The sequence below is a fragment of the Erpetoichthys calabaricus genome, chromosome 10 (assembly GCF_900747795.2).
Source record: "Erpetoichthys calabaricus chromosome 10, fErpCal1.3, whole genome shotgun sequence".
In the NCBI taxonomy this organism is placed as follows: Eukaryota; Metazoa; Chordata; class Cladistia; order Polypteriformes; family Polypteridae; genus Erpetoichthys; species Erpetoichthys calabaricus.
The window spans coordinates 136,584,225-136,602,343 of NC_041403.2; the positions used below are offsets into that span (position 1 = coordinate 136,584,225).

General features: G+C 38.1%; 1 protein-coding gene across 1 annotated transcript; it reads right to left on the reverse strand.

Annotated features, from left to right (window-relative positions):
- Nucleotides 1–9,025: 9,025 nt before the first annotated feature.
- Nucleotides 9,026–16,252, reverse strand: cbln4 (cerebellin 4 precursor). The gene is made up of 3 exons (XM_028810614.2): nt 15,324–16,252; nt 12,840–12,956; nt 9,026–10,367 (listed from the first exon to the last, which is right to left on the reverse strand). The coding sequence occupies exons 1-3, from the start codon at nt 15,606–15,608 to the stop codon at nt 10,170–10,172; spliced, it is 600 nt and encodes a 199-aa protein (XP_028666447.1). The 5' UTR covers nt 15,609–16,252; the 3' UTR covers nt 9,026–10,169.
- Between the last annotated feature and the right edge of the window lie 1,867 nt (nt 16,253–18,119).

An 18,119-nucleotide genomic window follows, 5' to 3' on the forward strand; every position in this document is an offset into this window, starting at 1 on the left:
TTTTAGGGGCTGGCTCCTACCAATGCCACTGGGATAGTATTTATAACACATGACTCTGTAACTGAATAAAGTAAAGTTGACAGTTGCTTGCTACATGAGAAATGTTGCCCTGCTTTCTTCAAACTCATCTTCTCTTGACATTTTCCTCAAGCCCCTCTTGTGATATGGCGACACAAACTGCTCACACTACTTATGGTTAGACACAATATTCCACCACACTTCACACATCACATCTCCAGACTTCTATTACCTACTTCCCTTTTTAATGTCTTCTGTAGGTTGATTGGTTAGAAACTCAAAAGCCCATCCCCTATTTTAATGTGTTACCTCAGTAGGCCTCAATAAGAGCACTATTTTATAGCTTGCAAATTATGATTTACTGTATGTTTGAAGGGTTGTGTGGCTGTGGCAATGAAGCGCTGAGGATTTGTTCACTGTTAAGTATTTTGTGAACACAGTGAAAACTGTGATAACTCTCTGATGTTTTTGTATAATTTGGTGCTTGTCAACTCCCTTGTTGATCTTACTGGGTACCATCCAAATAAAAATGCCCTTTCAAATCAATAACTTAGGTTTGCCCAAGAAATGTCAGGTTAAAAATATCGTAAGCTTAAGTATTTTTCACATGAGTAAATCTGTAATTTATTTATCCAAATGCATTTTGATTTACACCCATACATATGAGAGGGGACACAAAAATTCCTGGAATCAGTCAGAAGCAGGATCTAATTATTGACTTTGCCACAAGGTATAGCTACAGTCTTGTTATTCAGCCTGCTCATTGGCATTGTGCCGAGCTGATCCAGATGCATATTTCTGAAATGTATTCTACACCTGTGAGGATAACTTTGATGATGTTTTTTCTCCAAGCCAAACGTTAGCAGACTTTTTAATAAAGAGCTTCCCCATGAACAGACTGTCAATCAGCAACATTACACTGAATTGCTGAGCTGTCTGCAGGAAAGCATCATGAAAAAAACATCCAGGTTAGTGGCACAGGCAAAACTGCATTTTACATAACAACAACACATACTGATTTACCATGACAGTGTTTCTGCACTCACTGAGGTGTTATTTAAGTTTTTTGACCAAAAACAATGTGGTTGAAAGTTCACACCTACTGTATTCTACATATTCATTAGAAATTACTCCGTCACTTCTTTTGCTCCCAAAATTAAAATTGAAAGTAAAGGGAAGATGATTTCCCAGCATGCTGAAAATCCAGGAAAAATTGCAGGAGGCTCTAGACATAGTAACAAAAGCTGAGTGCTGGAAATGTTTCCAGGGACAAGCATATTGCACCACAAGGGGAGTATTTTGAGAGTGGATAAAATGGAATTGCTTTTACTTGAACTGTATAATAAACATTTTTTTTCAACAATTATTGGGTCCCCAATTATGCAGTTTTCAAGGCCAAAGTGCTACTGGAATACAAGGTCTGATTTATTGATCTTTGAGAACAACTGCCTACGGATATTAATGTTTAAACATCAAGATTTCTCTGAAATCCATCCATCTTTTTCTAAACAGCTGTAAATAAATCTCATTTGAGATGCAATACAAGAAAGAGGACCCTCAAACAGAGTAGAACTCAAATGGTTTCCACGTTCTATTCATTATCTTAAGTGACTTTATTGTCAACAGACCTGTGGTAAAGCCATCCTGGACTGAAACCCAATGAGCAGTGCAAGCCTTATGACACTGCAATGATTACGAAATTTGGAAGTACAACATCATCATAACAAAGCACAGTGTAGGGATTACAGAACAGTGGTGTGCAATTTGCAAGGTCAGAATCACAAATGTATACAATAAAAACGCCTTTGTTTTGTCATCATCGGGTGCTTTCATGTAATGACTTGGAGATCCAAAGGAGTAAGAGAACTAAATGAAAGTGAAATCTATTAAGAATATAAAAAATTTGACAAACAAAAGGAGACCATTCAGTCCTATTAGCTAAGCTGTCCTAATATCTCATCCGGACACTTCTTAGAGGTTGTCAAGGTTTCTGCTTCAACTACATCTCTAGGTAGTTAGTTTCAGATTCTCACAGCAATTTGAGTAAAGAAGTGCTTCCTGGCTTCAATCCTAAATACACTTTTACTTAATTTCCCCTTTAGTCCTCGAGTACGTAATTCACTCTAAAGCTAAAGCATTTGTCTGGATTACTTTACGGATGCCTTCGAGAATTTTGAAGACCTGGATTAGTACCCCTCACAGTCTCCTCTGTTTGAGACTGAAAGGGCTTAATTCTATGAGTCTGTCAGAGTATGACGTGTCCTTAAGTCCTAGGATGCACCTGGTTGCTCTTCTCTGCACAGTTTCAAGTGCTGCTATGTCTTTCTTGTGCTTTGATGACCAGAACTGCACACAATACTCCAGATGGAGTCTCACTAATGTACTGTATAGTCTAAGGATAACGTCCTTCGTTTTATATTGAACAGATTTTTACAATATAGCCTAACATCTTATTTGACTTTTAATAGCTTTGCACATTGTTTAGACAATAAAAATGCTGTATCAACATAAACACCTAAATCCTTTTCAGAGGTTGATTCCTGTATGACAGTGTCTCCCATCTTGTACTTATAGCTGATGTTCCTTCTGCCCATGTGTAGAACTTTGCACATTTCTGAAGCTTGTCAAGGTCTTTTTTTAGGTTTTTTTTTTTTTTGCTGTCTCCTCAGTGTCTGCTATTCCACTAATTTTAGTGTCAACTAGAAATTTCACAAGTTTACTAACTATACCAGAATCAATGTCATTAATATGAAGAAGTCCCAGGACAGAATCCTAAGGAACTCCACTGAAGACCTCAATGCACATGGAGCATTACCAGATAGGCTGAATGTCTTTCTGTTTTTTTCCATGAGAAATAGAAATTTTTTATAGAATCATTTATTTTCACTTTATTATTTTTATGTTTTACAAAAACACATTACCATACAGCAGGAAAACTATAGTAAAGAACAATTTGGAAAAAAAGAGACTGGAAATCACAGACTTCTTAGGCAACAGCATGACTGGTATTCCAACTGTCTCCTAAAGGCCAGAGTAAAATGCCATATTACAACAGTTACTTACCTGATTGAGTTATTTTCTTTTAGTTATTATGTCACCTATAACAATGACTGATGGACAGGGTCAAGCAGATAGATAATATTTTGACAATAACAACCCTATAAACCTGTAAAATTACACTCTTCTAACTTGGTGTATCTTGGTGTAGCTTATCTTTGGCTTTTAAAATTTTTTTCTGTATGAAAATAAAGCCAAAAAACTACTCATGCAACACACTCATGAAACCAGTTTGTAATTTCTTCTCTTTCTTATTATTATTAATGGTTTTCCAGCTGCATGCAATTCCCAGTAGGTAAAAAATGACAAGAAACTGAAATAAAAGGTTACTTTCTAATGCAGTGTCTCTAATAGGCAGCAGACAATGACTACTGGCTTACCACTGTGACATAATTTATCTTCATTTTCCGAGCCAATTAAGTGAGGCCAGCAGACAGAAAATGTTAGGTGAATGAATGAAGGCCAGACCAGGTTTCCATTACACAACACATGCAAACTCTTTTAACTCAATGTGTCTACCATACATCAGTTACCTTTGTCGTTTTCATTATTTTTATTTCATTTGTCATGATGATTGTCACAGTAACATATCCAGTGTCTGCATCTGTATCATTGCCCAGTGGAAAACGCCTTGAGCACCTTGGATTGTGCCAAAGGGTCATTTTAACTACCTGCCCATACCAACTTAACTTGACAGCTGCCGCTACACTAATTTGTTTGTCAATCTAACAATCATCTACTTCTTCATTGGCATAAGTTACTTGAACTCCTCCACTTGAGGCAGCTGTTCAACTTTAATCCATACAGAACAAGCCACACTCTTCTGGAAGAGGACCATGACCTCTGACTCGGAGGTTCTAATTCTTATCCCATCAAAGTCAACTGCAAGCCATTCCAAGGTGCACAGAAGATCACAGCCTAATGAGGACAAGAGGACAACACCATCTGTAAACAGATTCACAAAAGGATGCTCTACAACCCTTGGATGCACCTTAGTTTCATGTCCATAATATAAAACATGAGCAGGAGAGGACTTAAGATGCACTCTTATCAGAGTCCATCCTCTACACTGAACAGACAAGACTTACCATCAGTTTTGTGAACACATTTCTCACTCCACAAATTCAGTGATCAAAATGGCATGCAGCAGTGGCAAAGATATCCAACATTCCCAAACCACTGCCAACAAGGTACTATGGAGTACATTGTCATAAGCATTTTCTAAATCAACAAAGCATTTGTAGGCAGGATTGGGAGATTCTTACTAAGACACAAATATCTGTGCAAGATTAAAGATCTGATCCACTATTTAATAGCTATGACAGAATCCACATTGTGCACCCCTAATTTGTGGTTCAACTTTTGGACAGAAGTCATAATTCCAGTACCCTGTCATAGGTTTTGCCTCCTCAATAATAAAAATAACCCCTCTTTTTTAAAAAACAGGAACCAGGGTTCTGCCCCTGCCTTCAGCCAAATATCGAAGGAGTGTGTTAGCTCAAACATCCCTAATATATCCAGTGTTTACAGCATTTCTGGTTGGATGCCACATTTTTATTAAGTTTACAGATTCAGGATTAATATCAGTACACAGTCGTATTTGAATTGTTTGCAAAATTAATTTGAGCAGTCAAATGAGACACAAATCCCATTTGAGCTTTAAATACAGGCTGTATGTAACCGTCGTAGCCTGAAGCTACCTGAACACTCAAACACAACCCAATATGGACTTTTACATTTACCTTTACATTTATGACGTTTCTCTAGCATCGCTCCAGAGGATTGGGGAGGGAGCATGGCTCTCCCAACTTTAGATTTTGGGGGCAGTTGCCAAAACTATCCCCTCCATAGACAGCACCTATGACCTATGACATAGAGGCATATCAATAAGAAACTTCACAGGATGTCAGGTATAGTGACACAAAACTGAACTATAATAAAGAAAGTCCTACAAGTGCCAGGGATGCATAAAGTTAATGTATTAAACAAGAAGTGCAAAAAGCACAAAGCTCTCTAACTGGTAATTTAGTGTGATATGTTGATATTGACATTTTATACTTTTTTTAAGTCACTGACAATGCACTGTAACAGATATTTAATTGTTATGCTGGCCATACTTTTACATGTCTCCATCCACCCATCGATTTTTTGTCACCTATCTGAGCCAAGGTGGCAGGGGCAGCAGTCTGAGCAAAGAAACCCAGACACCCCTTTCTCCCACTACCTCCTCCAACTCCTCCAAGTGTACATCGAGGCATTCCCAGGCCAGCTGAGAGTTATAATCTCTCAAGTGTGTCCCAGGTCTGCCCTGAGGCCTCCTCCCAGATGGACATGTCCAAAACATCTTCCAAGAGAGGCATCCAAGAGGCATTCTAATCAGAAACCCAACCACTTGAACTGGCTCCTTTCAAACGGAGATGAGCAATGGCTCTGACTTGAGCTTCTCCTCAATATCTATACTTCTCAACCTATATTTAAGGTTGAGCCCAGGTACCCTGTGAAAGAAGATCATTTCTGGTGCTTGTACCAGTGATCTAGTACTTTCGATCACTGCCCAAAGTGTGTGGCCATAGGTGAGAGCGGGAACATAAACTGATTGCCTTTCACCATGATTGACTGGTACAACCACCACATGACTGTGCACGCTATTCTATTCTGCCTGTCAATCTCTTGCTCCTTTCTTCCAGTATGTGTCTGAGGTCACACCCCAATGTATTCAGCAGGACCACCTCATCTGCAAAATGCAGAGATGCAATCCTAAAATTACAGAACTGGATGCCCTCCACTCCAAATTCTGTCTGTAAAAATTATGAAGAGAATCTATGACAGAGGGCAGCCCTGGTGGAGTCCCACAACCACCGAGAACAAGTCTGACTTACAGCCAGCCACAAGATTATGCTTTATTTGTTAAAAAAAGGAAATTAGAAACTCCAGTGTGAACTTGGCTCTCACTCTGGTTGTAGAGTGACTAAATAGCTCAGAAGAGCAGGCCTGGTGCCCATAAATGACGGAACCATCCCCAAAAGAACACCCTGAGAAATGCAGTTATATATCAGAATCCTTGTGAAAGTAAAAAGCTGGTTCAGTGCCCCGCAACCGGGACAATTCTTAAATTGTTAATCCAAAACTGATCAACATCCAGACCCTTCTTTCCAGAACCCTGGCATATGCCTTTCCAGGGACTCTGAGAAGTGTGATGTCTCTAAAGTAGGCAAAGCACACCACAAAATCAGTGTCGCCACACTGGACAATGCTAAGATCTGAGGAAATTTAAAATGAGCATGACATGCTTTTTATTTTTTATTGTCTATCATATTTGCTGGTTCTTTCAAGTGCAGAGAGATATTGTACGTTTCAGTTATCCAGTACTATGGTTTGTGACATTCTCAGATCCACTAAATCCAATTCAGGGTCACAGGATATGGCCATGCTTTGCACAAAGCAGGAGTGAGCTTCAGACAGTACCACTCCATTGCAGAGCCCACTCCTGCACACACCTTAACTTGTGTAGGGCCTGTTGGGAATTGCTAATCTACCTAACTTGTCTTTGGGAACATGGGAGGAAAGCCCATAAAGGTAAGGGGAGAACAAGAAGTCTCTAGACAGACAACATCCAGGCACAGCTGGATGCTGGATTCATAAAGCAGAAGTGTTAACCATTGCATTACCAAGCTAGCCTTGTTATTTTGTATAGCTTTTGAGTGTATTAATACACAGTTTAACAGCATTTCTATCAAAAGCACTGCACTGAAAGGGTTAAATGAAAAATTAAAACAAGCTACCCCAATGAACTGTCAAGTATAACAATAAATTAAGCAAACCAAACTGAAAATATAATAACCAATAGAAGCAAACAGATGGTAAAAATTGACCAAAGCTGTTATAGATGATTTTGAAAAATGAACGTTTAGCAATCTTTAAATATGGATTTCCATGTAGATGTGAGACAAGCATGGTGGTACAGCTCTTCTGTCTCACAGAATTAAGAGTCCTGGGTTGAAATCCTAGCTTGATCATGGCTTGTGTGAAGCTTGCATGTTCTCGCTGTGACTGTGCAACTCTGGCAAAAGTTTTCAAGTGTTGGTGTTTCGCTGCAAGCATTTTTATGATACAAACTACAAACATCTTCCATATACCAACTCTAATTGTGTACGCCATCACAAAGTTAAGCGAATGTGCGTTTTTTTTTTAAATATCACATGCTTCATACTTTCTACATTAAGACATGTTAAAATGCACCATTGTGCATATCACTATGTTTTCTGCACCATTACTTAAGAACCTCCTTCTTCTGTTTTTTGATACCTGCACAAATGGCTGAGGCTGTGCAATCTCCAAGTGTTCGGGAAATTCAGGTTTCTTTTCTGTCTCCTATACATCTTTAGGAACGTGATTGCCAAGACTGTCATTATAATTCATAAAGCAGAGACTGTACTGCTAGAAAACCTCTGGTGGCTCACCAAATGTCTGCATGTGAAAGGAAATCAGCCTGCTGCTTTTTTAAAAATTTTTTTGCAAGAAATCTTTATTTAAATGCTAAATGACAGACAGACACATGCAAAATTAATGCATATAATACTTCGAGACAGGTCTAAAAAACTTTCTTTTTGTGTTGATTGCACGCATTTTGCTGGAAATGAAACACAAATTGGTTTCACATAATTTTGAATAAAGCAAAACACAGAGTTTCGCTGCAAAAGCAGTTCTGTGTGAAACGTTTCGCTAATCACGGGTACCCTTCAATGATATGACAAACAGAACCTTGTAAGCCTGATATTGCTAATGGCCTTTATTCATCAAAATATTGTTCTGCTCCTTTACTTTCCAGGAAATAGAGATCAGGCCACCTCTGAATAGAGTGTTTAGATAATTGGAAGAGAGCGTGAATGTAGTATTTCTTATCTCAAAATATTCTCAATATTTTTCTTTTTTCACAAGCACAGAATTTCTGTCCTGTAGTATGTTTTTGCTGTTTTTAACTGGTACAATTTTAGAGTGATTCTACTTTTCTGGCACGTTTCTTACCTCTTCCCAGTAACTTAACAAGAATTAAATGTTGATACAATAATATGAAATATCATTCAAATGAGTTTGTCACTCAATCAAGATTATATATAACACATTTATATTTTTAATTCCACCTCTTGTTTCTACAGCTTTGCTCTTATGTCCCCTTATTTCTTACACCAGTAATTTAAATGTCATTGGTGGTGCAAAGACACACAGCTAATTTTAACCAAAATGAATTGATAGAAACTTGGGACAATTCCATCGCTGTCCCCATAATTTTCTGTCATGGCTGGATAAAACACCTCCAAAGCAGTCTTACACTCTCTTCTTTATTTCTTCTTTCTTTTGCATACATCCATTATTGCCTCCCCTTTGGGCCCTCACCCTCTTATCTTCATTTCCCTCTCTTCTGCTCTTTGTTCATTCAACATTCACTCTGATTTCTGTTTTTCATTTTAGACTCTCCACTAACATATTTCGACAATATTACAAAACTTTTTCATTTGAGAAAATAATAACAAGAAGAGCTGAGGTTCAAAACAAAGAAACATATTAGCAAAAGGTAATAAATGAAAAATAAAATTAAAACTCCAATAAGCAGTTTCTTATTTCCCAAAGGAGTGAAAATTTGATTTATAAAATAACGGTTTACAGTTTTTATCTGCAGACTTTGTGTTCAGATTGTGCTGGCTTGGCAGAGCACATAGCCATGAAAAGCTGTAGCAGAATGAAATGATATTCTAGTACCAGGCCCTTCGGGAACATGATGTACTAGAGGCAGATCAGCGAATCTCTACATATCTTACACACCCGAACCCTGCTTGTCTTTTAGCAATGGCTGATTTATTTAGAAAAAACAAAAAACAAACAAACAATGGATTTGAGGAAGATCCCAAAACAGCATTCAAAAGCAGGATGATACAAGGAGCGTTTAATAAAAAAAAGCGATTCCAAACCTTTGGACTCAAGAGCTAAGTAGTTCCTAGCCAATGAATCCATATGGTACCAGTAGATAAAGACTCATCAAGTCCACGTCCTCATGTAATAGCAGATGGAAGAGACAGAAGAATTTACAGAACAGCTGTGCATTGCTTAGTAAATCAGTGGTCTCTTTGGAATTGCCCAGGACGAATATCTTCTGTTTTGAGAGTGGTTCCAAAAAGATCTTCACATTATGGTATAGGAGTCTCATAATTCAATACGCATAAGTTCAAGGGCATCTTTTGATGGACTGATCCAAAAAGATCATCACATCGGAGCATAGAAGTCTCTTTAACTCATTACGTACAAGTTCAACAGGTTTTTTTTTATCAATGCTCTAATCCAAAACCCTCAATCAGGCTCACCTTGTTTTCTTTTCAAACAAATTATTTCTTATTCCAGCCATACATCGTTCTGCTGTCTGATTCCCAGAAGTTATTACATTTTGTAAGGGTGGCTTTGGCTCATTTGCAGTCACATAATCCTATCTGGCAAATCATGGAATGAGTGCTACTGTCACAAATTCCACAAATTGTGGACATGACCAATGTTTGAAAGAAATCCAGACAACCTGTGTCATCAGGGGTACCTTCTGATGTGGCCTTCCTTTACAGGTTATGGAGTTCAATCTTCTGACATGGACTGAGAAAGTATGGAATCTGAACAAAATGACAGCAAACTAAAAATTAATATAATGTTAACTCCAGGAATCCATATATTTTTCACTGCGCTTTCAAGTTGAAATGCTTTTGACATTGATTATGGAGTCAGAGCACTTGTAAGGGTTTGCCTGAGGGCACCGATGAAACAAGAATGCGAGGTCTGGAATTATTTGGTTGATCGAGGCAATCTGGACAAGATGAAAGCTCAGTAACTTTGGGATGAGTGACAACTTGGACTTGTCTAGAATCAATTTCCCAGTAAAGAAGTTAGCAAAAACAAAGATTGATATCATTTCTCTCTCTCAGTCCTGAGCATAAAGCTATTTTTTGGGAACTGAGATTTATCCACAAGGATGACAACACTTTGAAGTTTCAAGTTGTTTACAGAGCTGGAATGGCAACTGGAGCATGATAATGGATCGCACATGGAACATTCCAACTTTACAAAGGGAAAACTAGAAAGCCAGAGAATGTTGAGTATTGCCAGCCTCCCACTAAGTTTCCTTTCTCCAGTTTCAAATAGACCTTGTCCTCTTTTTCAAGGAATAACAAGACTCCATTAGTTGCAGCCTCACGGGTCACATCCTTATCTCCAGCAAATGCAGAAATCACTGGTCTTCCATTAAGCATCAGGTTCACCTAAATGCGAAATAAAGACTTGGAATATATAACATTTAACATATGCAATACTAACTAGAAAGACAAACACTATAATTAAACACCTCGGCCATCCTGCACAGCAAATTTAATCACTCCTGGCAGATAACTATTGGCACTCGCACCAGTGAATTCAGGGGCAGCTTCTACACATAAGTCATAAGGTTACTGAACAACTATTATAACAAAGCAACACTGGACAGGTAGATAGATAGATAGATAGATAGATAGATAGATAGATAGATAGATAGATAGATAGATAGATAGATAGATAGATAGATAGATAGATAGATAGATAGATAGATAGATAGATAGATAGATAGATAGATAGATAGATAGATAGATAGATAGATAGATATGTGTATATTGCATGATGTATATACTTTTGTGTGTGTGGCTGTGTCTTTATTGGCACTGCATGTTTGCCACTGTTCTGAGTAGACATGTAAGTAAGAATTTCATTGTACTAAGTACACATGAAGCAAACCTGACAGTGAACATGACAGTAAACCTGAATTTTGAAGGTTACACAAAAAAACATATGTTGGATATTTTCATTCATATAGAACACTGAGGGTCTTAGCAGAGCACATGCTCAATGGATTATTCCTAAAAGCTTTGAATATGCAGGAGATCATGTCATCAAATTTCTATCCACAACAATTGACTGTCCCTCATTGCTAAGGCAAAGCTGCAATAATGAACCTGCAAAATAAAACCTAACAGCAGGCTGAAAATATAAACCAAAACATGCTGAGTGTGCTGTGGCAGTTGTGAAACACCCTTCATCGTCCATCCTCCATGAAAATTGTTCTCATTTGTGAGCATATGGCAACTCAGAGCCCAACATCTTTTCAAAGGATGTGCACTATTCAACTTGGTGGACCTTTTGTACATTGTGATAATCAAGGCTATCAGACATGTGCACAAAAGCACTGACAACTGAAGATACCAAATAACCAAATTATATGGACAATGTAAGGTCTGAGGACATCTCTGTTCAAGAAGAAGCTGGGAAAAGCAACATCACTGCCACATCATGAGCAGCATCCATGATATCTTTTAATGTGGCATAAGGGAGACACTTAGCCACATCCACAAACAGTCAAAACTGGATTTAAAGGGCTGTTAGAACTTAAAATGGTCACAAAATAATGATTTACTTTAGAAAATATTTGACTTCAATAAATCAGTTTAATATACTATTTCAAATAGGCCTGACAACAATAAAAATCCATTTCTGAATCTTGGAATTGAATGCCTCGAAACCTTCTTGAGAGCTCCACACAATCTTCAATTCAAAATCTGCATTACAATGTGTTTCATATTGTCCTCCAGTTTGTATTGTCACCACTCTAATAATGCAGTCCAGAAGCAGATTATATTAGCATATATTTGAAATGTGCCAGCGTGTCCTGTGAAATGCATATTGGCGAAGTGAGGGTGTACATGTGGCATGGTAACAATACTACTTGTCTGTCTAATGCTCAGCACATTTCACAGCCATCAATCTATTGGTCTTCTGATTTGTACAGTGTCTCTTGTAGTTTATCTCTCTGTCTTGAGCTTATGTAAAGTTTTAATTTCCCCTTGGCAGCAAATCAAATCTATCTATCTATCTATCTATCTATCTATCTATCTATCTATCTATCTATCTATCTATCTGTCTGTCTGTCTGTCTGTCTGTCTGTCTGTCTGTCTGTCTGTCTGTCTGTCTGTCTGTCTGTCTGTCTGTCTGTCCACAGTGCCTGTATAAATTTATGAGTTAATGACAATATTCTCTTTTATTCAGTGACTGTCATTAGGTATTATGTTTCTCTCTTTCACCTATCTACAGTACTATTTTTAATTGAGGCAATTAAGGGTGGCTTTCTTAAACTTAATGCAAAAATGACATTTGCTTATTCATTAGTTGAACAGTATGCAAATTGACTTCATGTTTGCTGCACCGACAAAAAGAAAAAGAATGAACTTAATGCACATTTTTTACTGATACAATATTTCTAAATGACTTTGTTTTTTATTGTTCTGTAAGAAAAAAATCCTGGAATCTACAGATTGTTTTCAGTGAAAATTACATCTACATTTTATGCCAATAACTTAAGATAATACACAAAGACAAAGAGAGTTCATATGTTATATACACTATGTACAGATCTATATGTCCAGATTATTCATTTTTATATACACATCTATATTTTTGGATCATATTTGTCCATATCATGCACACATCTGTTTATTGGCATACTTATGGCTCTGAATTCCCCTTCAGCTGAATAATCACGCTGCTCGCTGTGTGCCGAGGCCCCTCCATTAATCATGTCACCTTTGCACCACCTTTACAAGCATGTGAGGCTGTTCATGCTCCACACCCCCTTATCATGCAGGAAACTTTCCATGCAAATCCCTGGCAGAAGGCAAAATTACTTAAAAAAAAGAAAGATACCAACTCACCTGGATGGTTTGGCTCTGATAAACTTTAATGACATGAAAGTTAAAACTGTATATTCCTTTCCTCGGTGATACAAAAACAGACTCAAGAGTGAAATAGTTGCCTACATTAACAAGAATCTGCAAAAGACAAAATCAAAACAGTTTTTCAGAAGACTTGATTTTGAAGTGACTTTTAAGAAACCACAAAAATGAACTGAATACCACTTGAAAAAAAAAACATTACCTATTGATTGTGCATTTGGTGTTTGGTGAGACAAAAGGAAGAGGGAAAAATATTTATCCGTATATTGTGGAAATATTATTTATCCTTATAATTGTCAAGTAGTTATAACTTAACTTTTTATTGTTTTTTTAATGAACCCACCTCACTTGATATGTACCTTTACCTGCAAAAAGTGCACAAAAATGAGTGAGTTTTCTCAATAGGGTTTCCAAATTAAAATGAATGACGAAGCAGCCTTCCCCAGCACGGACATTCAAGCTGTATGCTGTCCATTTGAGTTTCATCCTAAATGACCTGTTAATCACATCTGAATAAATGTACAGATTTACGAGCAAAATAATTGAAAACAGTTATATTAGGAATCAAATTTACCATCTCATGAAGAACGTAAGAATATGTTTCTGGATTGAGTACATTTTATCTGTATACACTATTTCTAGTAAATTCTTTTAGTCTTCAAATAAAAGCTTGATACCTGAATGATTTCTTCCCAGTCATGACATTTTTTTAGTAATCTGAGGCATTTTAACATTTTACTAAATTCAGCTTCTGGTAAGCATTTGCTGTAGTTCTTGGAATAATATATATTTTTTAAAAAACGTCTAACGTAACAAGAAAAAGTGTTATAGCATTATGAATGATGCAAAACCTGATTTGACAATTGTAAAACTGTATTCCGTTTGAACAAATTGGCGTGACACATAGAGTGACGTGACAAAATGACCAGAGAAGAACAGCCACTTTAGAATCTTGAAGATTCGGAGACGCGAAATTAGGCTAATTGTTAGAAAACGCTTAGAACAATATTCATTTGTGTAAAACAAAAACCATATTTAAGAATTATAGCGATTCTCTAAAATAAAGACAACCGTATCACTATATCCTTAATAATGGTAAGTTAGGAACACGGCACGTTTCTAGATTAAAAACAAATACAATAATTTAATAAAGAAAGAAAGAAAGAAAGAAAGAAAGAAAGAAAGAAAGAAAGAAAGAAAGAAAGAAAGAAAAAGAAGCGAGGATGCTCCGCTCGGGCACTTTCCCGACCCCCCTTCCTGACTGACCCAAACGCCGAGCTGCCAGTCCGCACGCTGTTGTGTGCCGCATCGGATCGCCGCATCGCCAACGATCTGCACTATTCGGATTCGAAATGTTATTCAACTTCAAGGTTGATCATTCTGAATTGGAGCATCTCTGAAGAAACTGTCATGAAATTAACGTTTGTTATGGATGTGAATGAATTTCTTTTCAACGGTCACTATAGTAGTGACTTGCATGTGTATCAAAATATATATGAGTAATCTGTGTGCGAGATGCAGATAGTCGGCGTTTAGGATAATGAAAGCCGAGATGAGTCCGTCTTTAATGTAGACAAAGGTGGGGACACTGCAGACCTTCAAATAACTAATCGGGATATAATTCTCTGTAAGTAAAACATAAAGTGTAATGACGGTCATTTATTTCCACTAGATCTTGGTTCATCGCATTTGGTCGTTATCTTTTCACACACTCATGTCGCATTTACACTTTGCTACTAGATTAATTTCGTCTCCTGAATTTAAGCCCTTTGCTGACGGGACGCCCTCCTAGACCATTCACTCCGAAAAAAACACCCCGCCCCTCTCCTCCCCTCCCGAATCGGTTGGCCTCATTACCCCCTTGACTAATTGTTTTATACTTCTGAGATTTGTAACGCAGCTGCCTTATATTCGATTACAAATCTTTAGGAGATGTGTTAGAACTTTCGTTACTTTTTATTCGGCGGGGCATTGTTCATCATTAGTAAAATTACTACTTATAAAACGTTGTTTACGGTTACAATAAAATTCTGTTATCATGCTATTAACAGTATTTCTTTATAACAGAGGCCAAAAGCATAATCTTTGTACCAAGATGAATTTCAGTAAAGCCATGTGTTTAACTGACTGATTAAATAAACACTGTTATTATAAATAATTTCAAAAGTAACTTGCGTCAGGCGAGACTGGATGTATAAAGTATGCTGTAAAAGAAGAGACTACGGAACTGCCTGCTCCTTTGTCCGTGTGTCTTTAGTTTGTGACATGTTCAAAGTGCCTGGACTGATTTATTCCTGCCGTGTTGCTGAAATGCGTAGAGTCCCCGAATTCTGCGCTAAACTATCCCAAGCACGTGTCGTGAGATGTCGTGGCACCAGACGCCCACCCGCTAATGGGCACCGAGTTCCAGCTGCGCCACCACCGTGACACCAAACTTGTTCGGCAGGGTTTGCCACACTTTACCTGGTCGAAGTAGATGATTCGCGTCTTGTTGCTCATCTCCGATGGTTCGTGGTTCGTGCTCCGAACCGCGGAGAAGGCCACTTTGGAATTAGCTGCTCGCACGGAAATTCCGAGGGGAGATGACGACCCCTTTGTGTCAGTCGCGGGGTTCGAGTCACAGACCACCAGGCACTTCCCCTCCAGCACTATAGGCTCAGTGTCATTTTGCGCCCTCACCAGCTGCACGTAGCTAGCCAAGCCAGCAGTTAGGGTGAGAACAGCCAGTAGAGACTTTTGCAGACGCATAATGAAGAACACGCCGAGTGACAAGCCAAGTACGTCTCCTCCGGGTCCGGGACGTCCGCTTTGCAGTCTCCACTGGTCCTCTCCGCAGTGTTCAGATGGGAGCACTTTCTAGTCTTCCTTACACATCTAGACGCTCAAAGATGAATTATTAATGATCGGGAATGAAGAGGAGTAGAGCCTTATCGGTACCATGATCCACAAGCCCCTGCGATCTTGTGCAAAAACGGATGATCGAGTTGTCGGCTCCGTACTCTTCTCAATTGGAGTTAAAAAGCGGAGGCGCTTCACGAGTTAGCTGAGAGCAGAACTCCGGACACTGAAGACCTCAGGGTACTCACCGGGCGCAGCTCTCCCCGTGGTATGAAGCCACACTGCGGCCCCATGAGGCAGCCAAGAAGAGAAGCGACAAAAGAATGCAACTGCTACTTCAGCTTGCTTAAGAGAATCTAAATCACTCTGCCTGTAAATTGCGCACCCCGGCCGGCTCATACGCACGCGCGCGCGTGCCCGTCCAACGCAGGGGCAAGAAGCGCCAGTGTGCCACTGACCACTCAGAAAGAAAAAGGTAAAATACGCAGGGGCAGCGTCTTAAAGCGCAATATACAGACATTCATAAACTGCACGCCTCGGTTTCTACATTAACTGGATATGAAAATCAATAGTACGCAAGCATTTGCGTCCGAGAGCTTTTAAATAATATATTTTTAAAAAAGGACTGCGTGAATCATTTTAGTCATCTCTTCATTATAAATTGTAAGCAGTGTACGAAAGTTTTCTTACGCACACGAATGCGGGAATAAAACAAGCATGTCATTCAGTCTTTTCAGACAATCAAAACCTCAATTTAAAAATCGACGCGAGCGTTCACACATAACTGGTGACGGTTTAAGTGTGTATTCTTTTGAAAATAGTAAGGCAGAAATTAAAAGACATCTCAACTTTTACACACGATATATATAGATTTTGTCGTCTTATTAAAATGACGCCCCATTAGAAGGCAGATAATTACTTGTCTCGTTAGGAATACGCTTGTGAATTTCTCTTGTTATTTCGACATTTATATAAATTGCGTTTTCTGTATATCCTTATTTTCTGTCTATCGTAGACAATAGGATCAGCGTGTCACAACGAATTAGAACGCACTTTGGCGAGTCCTTGTAGTTAATTTTAGACTAAAATATTCGTTATGCAATTTCATGGCGAACTCCGCTCACCCTATCTATCAAATCAAACCTATCCACAGCGAGTCTTAGTTAAATATTGGCCTCGGTTCGAACCTGGAGTAAACGGGTGCAGTAAACTGATACACGGAAGGAGCTTTATTATAAACAGACAAACCTTTATTGCTGAAATATAAAGGGCAGAGCGAAAAAATGCGGTTATTATTTTCTAGATCGCTTGTCAAGTTGCATGCCACGTTTTATATTTATTATAACTATAAACAGACATTAATAATCACGTTATAAAAATAATCAACGCGTCTAAGTTTAAAAGTCTCGAAAGATTGCAAAATTCAAATGATTATTCGAGAGTATGTTAGGCTAAGCAGGGACTCCCAGCTTACATGGGTGTGTTGTCTTCTTGTTCAAGGCTTGTTCCTGCCTTTAACCTGGCGATCATGTGTTTGGATCCACTGAGGCGCAACATATGGATTTGGGTGCTTATAAAATGGATGGATGGATGAATAGATAGATGCTGCATGCCCAGATGGCAACATTTCTCCACAATTTCTGAAATCAGGTTCTTGGATTTTCATACATTATATATAAGAGACTAATATAACGGTTCGATTGCTTAAGTTGCCAAAGAAATCTGAAACGTTGACAAAATGTTAACAATAGTAAGGTATGACGTAGGCTATATGAGCTAAAAAGGTAAAGACCTTACCGTTGTATGCCCCATTAAGTACGGCGAGCAAGGTACAAAATTACATTCTCAACCGAAAGAAAGAAAGAAAAAGAAAATTCAGCTGTTTATATTTGTAAGTTCTGAGTGTTGTTATCTATACACGTAAATTAAGTTAAATTTCATTTTTGCGTAGTGTCTATATAAAAGGCATGGCGATTAAGTTATATGTCGTTTTGCATTTTGATCATTTAAAAAGTTCCATCCTTTGACGAACATTTGAAAGGCACCACGGAGAGATCCCAGCTCCATTCTTATTTACAGTTGACGTTTTTACTGCGGTGTAAAGGACTGCACCCTTGCATTGTACAGCTGTGAATGTGGGTGTGGTAGAATAATAGTCGGAAATTAAACGCGAATTAAAAGTATTATAAAGGAGTTTATCCAAAGCTACAAGTATTCATTTAAGTGTAATAATCAAACACCGTGCACTAGTAATTCGTAGCAGCAACATCAATGTCATTCTCTAATTGAATAAGAAACCAACTTATTGTAAATACGTTTTGGTCATTAATGGTATTAAATCAAAAGTGAGGTATCTGAATCCATTAAAAATTATCAAAATTTCACAAATGTATACTTTTGTTAGAAATAACAGCTGCCAAA

What these genes read in the sequence shown, in the direction of transcription:
- cbln4 (XM_028810614.2), bottom strand. Translation starts at nt 15,608, where the DNA reads ATGCGTCTGCAAAAGTCTCTACTGGCTGTTCTCACCCTAACTGCTGGC. An exon ending in GAATCATCTACTTCGACCAG is followed by an intron (nt 12,957 to 15,323) that starts GTAAAGTGTGGC and finishes TGTCTTTTGCAG; the next exon opens with ATTCTTGTTAATGTAGGCAA. An exon ending in ATCAGAGCCAAACCATCCAG is followed by an intron (nt 10,368 to 12,839) that starts GTGAGTTGGTAT and finishes TTTCGCATTTAG; the next exon opens with GTGAACCTGATGCTTAATGG.